Source organism: Colobus angolensis, unplaced genomic scaffold (assembly GCF_000951035.1).
Source record: "Colobus angolensis palliatus isolate OR3802 unplaced genomic scaffold, Cang.pa_1.0 Scaffold43, whole genome shotgun sequence".
Taxonomy (NCBI): domain Eukaryota; kingdom Metazoa; phylum Chordata; class Mammalia; order Primates; family Cercopithecidae; genus Colobus; species Colobus angolensis.
Genome location: NW_012117710.1, coordinates 2,991,872 through 3,001,114, shown reverse-complemented (window position 1 = coordinate 3,001,114; position 9,243 = coordinate 2,991,872). Strand labels below are relative to the sequence as shown.

At 50.1% G+C, this 9,243-nt stretch overlaps 1 protein-coding gene across 2 annotated transcripts in view; it reads left to right on the top strand.

Moving 5' to 3' along the window:
* Window positions 1-9,243, top strand: part of IQCE (IQ motif containing E) — a 44,717-nt gene that overhangs the window by 3,836 nt on the left and 31,638 nt on the right. For both annotated transcript variants that reach the window (XM_011956972.1, XM_011956971.1), the window contains exons 3-7: window positions 905-1,033; window positions 1,585-1,719; window positions 2,808-2,878; window positions 6,857-6,970; window positions 7,088-7,138. In XM_011956972.1, the coding sequence (XP_011812362.1) occupies window positions 970-1,033; window positions 1,585-1,719; window positions 2,808-2,878; window positions 6,857-6,970; window positions 7,088-7,138 (435 nt within the window). In that variant the 5' untranslated portion in view covers window positions 905-969. The remainder of the gene's footprint in view (window positions 1-904; window positions 1,034-1,584; window positions 1,720-2,807; window positions 2,879-6,856; window positions 6,971-7,087; window positions 7,139-9,243) is intronic.

Sequence of the window (9,243 nt, the reverse complement as noted above, 5' to 3'; positions counted from 1 at the left end):
TAGCCAGGATGGTCTTGATCTTCTGACCTCGTGATCCGCCCGTCTCGGCCTCCCAAAGTGCTGGGATTACAGGCTTGAGCCACCGCGCCCGGCCAACATTTCCCTTACTTTCACACAAAATCAAGAATGCTCTGAAAAAGCATAATTTTAGATATTTTAGATATTTTACATATTAAGTTCTAAATATTGCTTTGTTACTATGTAATGACATTAAACATTTACAGTGTTAAATAAAAAGGATACAAAATTGTATGTTCACTATGATTGTGACTATGTAAAAACATACACATATCTCTAAAAATTGGGGGTGAGAAATTAAATACTATAATAAATATTGGTAGACTTCATCTATTTCCCGTTATATTCTTCCCATTGTGTTCTGTTCTTTTCTCTTTTCTTTTCTTTTCTTTCTTTCAAGAAAGAAAAGCCTGTTACTCAGGCTGCAATGCAGTAGTGTGATCACAGCTCACTGTAGCCTCGACCTCGTGGGCTCAAGAGATCCTCCTGCCGCAGCCCCCTTGAGTAGCTGGGAGCACAGGTGTGAGCCACCACACTCAGCTAATTTTTAGATTTTTTGTAGAGACAGGGTCTTGTTGTGTTGCCCAGGCTGGTCTTGAATTCCTCGTCTCAAGTGATCCTCCTGCCTTAGCCTCCCAAGGTATTGGTATTACAGGCATGAGCCACCATGCCTGGCCCCGTTATACTATTTCTTTATAATAAAAGGTAGAGGAGAGATGTGGATGTGTAAGTAAAGTAACTGTTTCTGAATTTTCGCCGGAATGTCTGACCAGAGTCCCCACCCTCGCGGATGTTTTGTTTTCCCATTTCTGTCTTTCTGAAGCTCGTGTGTTGAGCTCACGCGTTGCTCTCGGGCACCTCTGAATCCACGTGTTGGCTTTTCTAGAGTCACCTTATCTCTCTAAGCCAAGAAAAGTGGCCTCCTGGAGATCCCTCAGGACGGCAGGGAGCATGCCTCTGGGCGGCCGAGCGTCCCTGACCCCGCAGAAGCTGTGGCTGGGAACCGCAAAACCAGGTATGTGGTTGCCACACTGGAGGCCCTTCCTGCTTCAGAGAAGAGTTCAAGAAATTTCAGGGAGGGGTTTGAGATGGAGTTTTTAATATTCCTTGTTTGAATTACATTGTCTTTAATTTTCTCCAAGACACTGAATAGACACATCGTAGTTTTATGTCATGCACAAACATGGTTTCGCAAAGTGGCACTTTAGCCTCCCTCGGCCCGTGTGGTCTCTGCGTGGGAGTGGTGAGTTGGAGCCCATTCCGGCCGTCTTGCCAGAGCCAACTGTTACAGTCTTAGGAGTTTGGTGGGCTGGTCAGTGCCATGCTGGCTACTTGATATTAGACATGGTAGAAATATTTCTACTGTGGAAATAGGCAACTACTGTAATCAGGACTTTATTAATTTATATTTGGGAGTCAGTTATTAACCATTTACCAGCACACCACTGACGGCTGGTGTCTACCAGTGATTAAGCTTTCTTCGATCCAGGAAAGTTGATTAAAAACAAAACCTCCCATTGTGTGTGTTTGTACCTGTCATGTTAAACCCATGCACATTCAAACCAGGAAGTCTGACCCGGGCCCTGAACTCACCCCTCACCTGGGAGCATGCGTGGACCAGCGTCCCCAGCGGCACTCCCGACTGTCTGACAGACGCCCTCAGAGTGAAGAGGCCACATCTCAGGCGCTCTGCCAGCAACGGTGAGCATGCCAATGGTGGCAAGGCCGAGGCCAAGGAAGAACAGGAAGGAAAGGACGATCTCTGGGCTGGAGGCGTCCTTCGTCAGAGCGGGATTTCAGGCTTCATGTGTGAGCTCCATCCGTGGGAGGTTTTGGGAGGCTGTGGGAACAGTGACTCACGAAACCCCGCCTGCGCCAGAAGGTAGCTTTCCTCGTGGGTGCAGAGACGTCTTGCCAAGTGTTATTTGTACCTCCCACCTTAAACACAGAGGCCTACTTAAATTTATTCATTGAGTAAATGATATTAGGAACAAATAATAATAAATAAATAATGATGAAAAGTCCAAGTTGCACCAAAGAGAATCAGCTTGTTGCTGTGTTTATGTTCCTGTCTAGTCTCTCTCTCTCTTTTTTTTTTTTTTTAGAGATGGGATCTCGCTATGTTGCCCAGGCTGGTCTCAAATTCCTGGACTCAAGTGATCCTCCCACCTTGGCCTCCCAAAGTCCTGGGATTACAGGCGTGAGCCACCGCGCCCGGCCTCTCTCTTTATCCACATGTTTCCCGCCTATCCTACTTAAGGAAGAACAGCTTCCAGGGTGTATTGAAAACTTCCTCACTGTACCCCAGGAATTGATTACCTTCCTGCTTTTACTGGTTAGGAGTTATCTTTTAGGCTGAAATTTAGAGGTTTAATATACTAGGTATCATTAAAACCAAAGTAAACATGACTGCTTTTACATTGGAATGAGTGTTGAGATGCTCTGTGCATTTTTTGTGTTTGGTGTTTGTTTGTTTTGCTATTTAAATCTGAACGTGTCCCTCCTCCTTCTGTGAGTCCCTTTCATCCTTTTACTGTCATTAGACTTGGTCTTCACATCTTTATTTATTTCCTTTTTGCTTCATCTCTCTATATCTACCATTTTTGATTTTCTTGCTACTTGGGGAAGTATCATGATCAGGCCAAAAAAACATGGAATTATTTTTGCTTTTTATTTTTTTCTTTTTTAAAAGGAAATGGTATTAACTTCCAGGGTTTCCTTAAAGTATAGCCAATAATTCCTTCTACTTTTTAGATAGTCTTTGAAAAGATTTGTCTATCTTTCTCTAGGTCATGTCCCTGGGACTCCTGTCTACAGAGAGAAAGAAGACATGTATGACGAGATTATTGAGTTAAAGAAGGTAGTATTTCGGTTTGTTCTCTATTGATTCGAAACAGTGAAAGCTTCCTATAACAATCTGTTAGAACATCAGTGCCTGTGCTGGGAGGTGCCCAGATGGGAAGAGCGGGAGCGTTGGGGTTGAACCTGAGTTGGAGCCATGGCGTAGTACCCTAGGAGTTGGTGTGTCTGGTTAAAGGCCGTAGCACCAGCACGTAAAAGGCAGCAGAGCTCATGTTCTGTCCGTGTTCTCCTTCTCCAGCGTGATGGGGAAGACTGGATGAGGACTAAACTTCAGAGTCCCCTTGTGTCCTGAGATTGGGTACTGTGATAAGGTCACTGGTAGAGTTATCAGTAACCTTCCATGTATGCCATGCTTTATGTTATCAAGACATCTCACATGCCCTATCTCAGTTGCCCTCTACAGAAGCTCTGTGGGACAGGCAGGGCCACTTGTTGCAACCACCATCTGCTGATGGACTTGAGACTCAGTGACGTTAGTAGTCTGTCCGAGGTCAACCAGTAGCAGAGGCAAGATTCGAGGTCACCTGCCTCCCAAGGCCAAGATTCTATATTACCCCGTGGCCCCTCCCATTCATAAAAGCATGAACTGCATTGAGCTAGATCATCATTGTCACTGCCACCAGCACCGTTACCATCCCGCTGGCTCTCAATATCCATAAATGTTTGCCCTGGAGAAGTCATCTGTGTTCATTTCCTTCCATAATTTTAGTCTGTTTATAGACCTACTGTCTCCACCAGTTGATGTGTGCCTGAGTCACTGCATTCAGCTGGGGCACCAGAGGGCAATAGGGCATTGGCAGCCTCACCCCCAGAGCACGGAAGAGGCTCGGGAAGCCGTTTCCCCTGGCAAGCTGGGAAGAAACTGGGGAACCTGGAGTAGGCCGTTGTACAAAAGACAGCACCTTCTCTGTTGGCTGTAGAGAACAGTCAGACTTGAGGCTGTGTCAGGCTTCAGCCTCTTGCCACGAGAGCTGTCTGAATGGCCGTGCCGCTGAGGAGCAGGTGCGTGCCCTGGCCTTGGAGACTCTGAGCACAGGCGTGTCGGGGATGTCACGGACGTGATCCTCATTCTGGTTGGAATGAGCTGAATGAACTCGGTGTGGACTGGGGGGTTATCTCGTTTGGGATTTTCTCAGCCTCTTGAATCTGTAGGTTTGTCTTTTGTCAGATCTGGGACATTTTCAGCCATCGAGTCTTGAGTTGTTTTCTCAGCCTTGCCCTCTTTGGTTACAGCTGCTCAGGTCCCTGGTCTCTCTTCAGTGTTTTCCCCTCCGTATTCCTTCATGAAGATTGGGTAGCTTCGTTGTTCGGCCCTCCAGCTCACGGATGCTTTCCGCTGGCCTCTGCATCCTGCTGTTGAGCCCGTTGTTGGGTGTAACCTTACTGTCTCTGTTCGGTTCTGAAATCTCCATGCGGCCCCTTCTGTCTTGGTCTTCGCTGAGACGCCCGCCCTGCCTCTTCACTTGTTTCAAGCATGTCTGTCGTCGGTCACTGGCACATCTTTGTGGTGGCTGCCGTAAGTCTGCGGTGGGATTCTAATGTCCAGGCCATCTCAGTGTTGATGTTGTAGCTTGTTTTTCTTCATTCAGGTTGAGCTATTCTTGGTTCTTAGTATAAAAGTGATTTCCTTGAAACCAGGACGCTCGGAGTGTTTCGTCACGAGACTCTGACTCTTGCTCAATCCTGTGCTGTGGCAGGCCTCCTCTCACGCTGCCCTGTGGGCACCGCCTCACTACCACCCGTGAGGGTGGAGGTCCAGTTCCCACTCAGCCATCATCAACACCTGCTCTGGGACGGGCTCCTCATTCCCGCTGGGCAGGGCGGGAGTCTGGGCCCCTCACTCAGCCTCTGCTGCCGCCGCCCTAGCTGGGAGGGAAGGGCCACCTGTACTGCTCCGGCTCAGCCTTCGCCGATGTAGGGGTGGCCTTGCTGCCGCCAGGCGATGGTGGTCCTGACTCTGCACGGCCTCCTCTGGAGCCCCACCAGTGTAGGAGGGGAGGGGCCTGGGTGCAGCCAGACAAGGGTGAGTGTCCAGGCTCCCCACGTAGCCTGTGCTGTGGGGAGGACTGTGGCGTTTTCCGTGGTCTGCCTAGGGTAGAGCGGTTCCTGCCTGTCAGTTGCTGCCTTGTTGGTCTGTTCCTTTCCTTGTCTTCTGGCTGGAGAGAAGAGGCTTTGCGTGGGCTTTTATTGTCTGCACCCATTGGCGTTTTTAGGCTGTTGGCTTCTCCAGCATCCAGCCCAGATGAGGCAGAAAGAAAACTGAAAGAGCTCCCTGCCGTGTCGATCACTGACCACCCAAGTCCCGGCCCGTCTGCCGCCTCCACCTTTCCAGTCTTAGCTTGCGTTACACATGGAGCGCAGGTGTTGAGTGGAACTGACAGGAGGAGTTGCGAGGGGTGAATCTAGGTCACGCTCCTGGAAGCAGCAGTCCCATTACTAAAGCTCCCATCTTCCTCCATGGCTGGGCCTTCGCTCATTTACTCCACAAGCTGAGTACCGGCTTGCCATCATGCCTCCTGAATCTGTGGGTTTGTCTGCAGCAATCTTGCCAGCTGTGGATGTGGCTGAAGTGCCGAGCCACCCCCACGAGGTGTGCATTCCAGATTGTCTTTTGCTCAGAGGTCCAGTCTCTGGAACGCCACAGTCTTTTGCAAGAAGGCCATGTGGGAGGATGGCTGGCGGTTAGATGCAGGCTGATGCTGGGAGTTGGTGAGCTGTGGCACAGCCCAGCCTACATGCTGTTTCTTTCCTGGACTTTATCTACCACGAAAATAGTAGGAAGAACATAATTTCAAAGTATAGGATAGTTGTAGAGATTGAATAAACTTAGTTTTGTAAGAAATCGACTACACAGTCTTTTTTTTTTTTTTTTTTTGAGACAGAGTCTCACTCTCATCTAGGCTGGAGTACGGTGGCGCAGTCTTGGCTCACTGTACCCTCCCTGTCCCAGGTTCAAGCGATTCTCCTGCCTCAGCCTCCCAAGTAGCTGGGATTACAGGCGCCTGCCACCACGCCCGGCCAATTTTTTGTATTTTTTGTAGAGATAGGGTTTCACCATGCTGGCCAGGCTGGTCTCAAACTCCTGACCTCGTGATCCACCCGCCTCGGCCTCTTAAAGTGCTGGGATTACAGGGGTGAGCCACTGCACCGGGCCCCAACTACACAGTCTTTTTTGTCCCCCGTCAGGTCACCACAAATTGGTAAAGAATTTGTCCACAGATAAAGATTGGGAAGCACTGCCTTCTGCCTGAGCTGTAGCTGAGGATAAGCATTTGAAATGCATATTAGCCTTGGATGAGTTTTGTTGATAAAAACATGAACAAAACGGACTTTCTTGTGTGGTCATGGGAGAGAATGCATGGTGCGTCACCGTCCAGCCCCAGTGTTGGCGGCTTTCCTTTCCCGTGTACTCCGTGGGACGGGGTTTCTCAGCACGGGTGCCGTTGATATCTTGGGTGGGACAGTTCTTCCCTGTGGGGGCTCCCTGCCCATCCAGCTTTCCCCATCCCCACCCACTAAATGCCAGGCGTGCCCTCTGGTACCCTCACATGACATCCAGATCTCCCCCCACCCACCATACACCATGCCAGGCAGCTTTCCAAATCTCCCAGCTCAGTGCTTCCCTGGGCCTGTACGCGGCGTGGTGTGCATGGCTGTGTGCGGTGTGTGTGTAGTGGTGTGTGCATGGCAGTGTACGCGGGGACGTGTGTGTGGCATGTGCGCAGTGGCGTGTGTGGCGCTGTGCGTGGGGGGACCTGTGTGCGGCGTGTGCATGGTGTGGTGTGCTTGGCTGCCCGGGGACGTGTGTGCGGTGTGGGTGCAGCAGTGTGTGCTTGGCTATGCGTGCGAGGACATGTGTGCAGCATGTGCGCAGCAGCGTGTGCTTGGCTGTGCGTGTGAGGACATGTGTGCGGCTTGTGTGCGGCATGTGCGCAGCAGTGTGTGGATGGCTCTGCATGGCCCTTCTTTTCTTCAGTCATTGCACGTGCAGAAGAGCGACGTGGACCTGATGAGAACGAAGCTCCGGCGCCTGGAGGAGGAAAACAGCAGGAAGGACCGGCAGATAGAGCAGCTCCTTGATCCCAGCCGCGTAAGCTCCTGGCGCTTCAGGGACGGGGCGCGGGGAGGGTCCTCGGGGCATCTGCCAGCCAGCCCTGCTGGGGGCTACACGGAAGGCCGTCTTCATGTCTCAATCTGCTTACCACAGGGCACAGATTTTGTTCGGACTCTGGCAGAGAAAAGGCCCGATGCCAGTTGGGTGAGTATGGGCTGTGCAGGACAGAGCCTTTCCCCAGACGTGAGTTATGGGGGACAGCCACAGTGGGGACGCGTTTCCCTGCAGCACCCACTCATGAAGAGTAGCAGGCAGGGGGCGACTGCGGACCCCCAAACCCTTCTCCACTGACACCTGGGGATGCCACGGGGAGGGGGTCCGCAGGCTCACCACAGAAGCCAAGCAAGACACTGTAGGAAAAACCCGTCACAATGGGCAACTTCTCCCTCACACCTGAGAAAATACATTAAGCTCAACAAGTGCTTCCAGCACTTTGGGAGGCTGAGGCAGGTGGATCACTTGAGGTCAGGAGTTCAAGACCAGCCTGGCCAACATGGTAAAACCCTGTCTCGACTAAAAATACAAAAAAGTTAGCCAGGTATGGCAGCCTGCTCCTGTAGTCTGGCTACTCAGAAGGCTGAGGCACGAGAATCGCTTGAACCTGTATGGCAGAGGTTGCAGTGAGCTGAGTTGGTGCCACTGCCCTCCAGCCTGGGCGAAAAAAAAAAAAAAAACAAGTGCTACAGATGTAAATCAGGGAGCCAGGGCAGCGATAAAGTCCTTCAGATAGATCCAGACCCCCCAGATACTATGTGACGATATGTAAGAAGTTGAATGAAATGGAAGGAGGGAAGACGTTGCCTTTCGGTGCGGTAATGCTGTGGCGATCAAGTGTAGGTAGCACAGTACACCTCCTAGGAGTCAAGGAAGTACGTTTCTAAAGCGAGAAATGCTGGAAGAAAACCGAAAGGGATCCGATTTTGAGATTATTGAACACAAATAATAAAATAACATGAACAATGTGATTAATGAATTTGATCATGTAAAATTAGAAGTGACGGAATCAAAACCCATGGGACTAGGAGCACCGAGATCACTGTCATGGGGGAGGGGAAGGATCTTATGGATCAAAACAGCAAAGTTTTCTGTTCAGAATATACAAAAAAACCGTACATCTCTTTTTTTTTTTTTTTTTTTTTTTTTTTGAGGCGGAGTCTCGCTCTGTCGCCCGGGCTGCAGTGCAGTGGCCGGATCTCAGCTCACTGCAAGCTCCGCCTCCCGGATTTACGCCATTCTCCTGCCTCAGCCTCCTGAGTAGCTGGGACTACAGGCGCCCGCCACCTCGCCCGGCTAGTTTTTGTATTTTTAGTAGAGATGAGGTTTCACCGTGTTAGCCAGGATGGTCTCGATCTCCTGACCTCGTGATCCGCCCGTCTCGGCCTCCCAAAGTGCTGGGATTACAGGCTTGAGCCACCGCGCCCGGCCAAAACCATACATCTCTAAAGAAAAAAGCCGTCTCCTCTGAACTATGTCACAGATACAGAATGCAGAACGATTGTATAATCATTACGTGTTTAAAGTAGATGGTGAGAGCCTGGTTCTGCACCTGGGATGGCACAAAGTAAATCCTTAACAAATGCCTGTAAGTAGTGGGTACTTCCGTAAGGAAAGGGCTCCATATTTTTGTTGTTCTGGTGCTCTGTGTGTGTGTCTGTGGCTTTTGTTTTTTTTTTTTCTTGAGACAAGGACTCACTCTGTTGCCCAGGCTGGCATGCAGTGGCAGGATCATGGCTCACTGCAGCATTCGGCTCAGGCGATCCCTGGCTCAGGGGATGCTCCCACCTCAACCTCCTGAGTACCCGGGACCACAGGCACGCACCATCACACCCAGCTAATTTTCTTTTAGTTTTGGTAAGATGGGGTCTCACGAAGTTGCCCAGGCTCATGCGATCCTTCTGCCTCGGCCTCCTAAAGTGTTGGGATTACAGGCCTCAGCCACCACACCTGGCTAACATTAATTTAAACTAGGAATTCTAGATCCTAGGGTATATGCAGTATTCGTTATCATATGGCAAATTGTCCACCAGAGTGGCTGCGCCCTACCACATCTACTTGTCATCACCTGCCTTCAAGAAACATTTGCAGATGTGCCTGAGGAGACCTGGCCAAGGATTTTGATTATAGGATTGACCAGAATCACAAAAATGGGCTACAACTGAAGTATGTGTCAGTAGGCTACAGTGACACGTTTTAGAGGATAGCCAAAAAAACAAACAAAAAAAAGATTTTAAAAGGGTCTATAGGCCGGG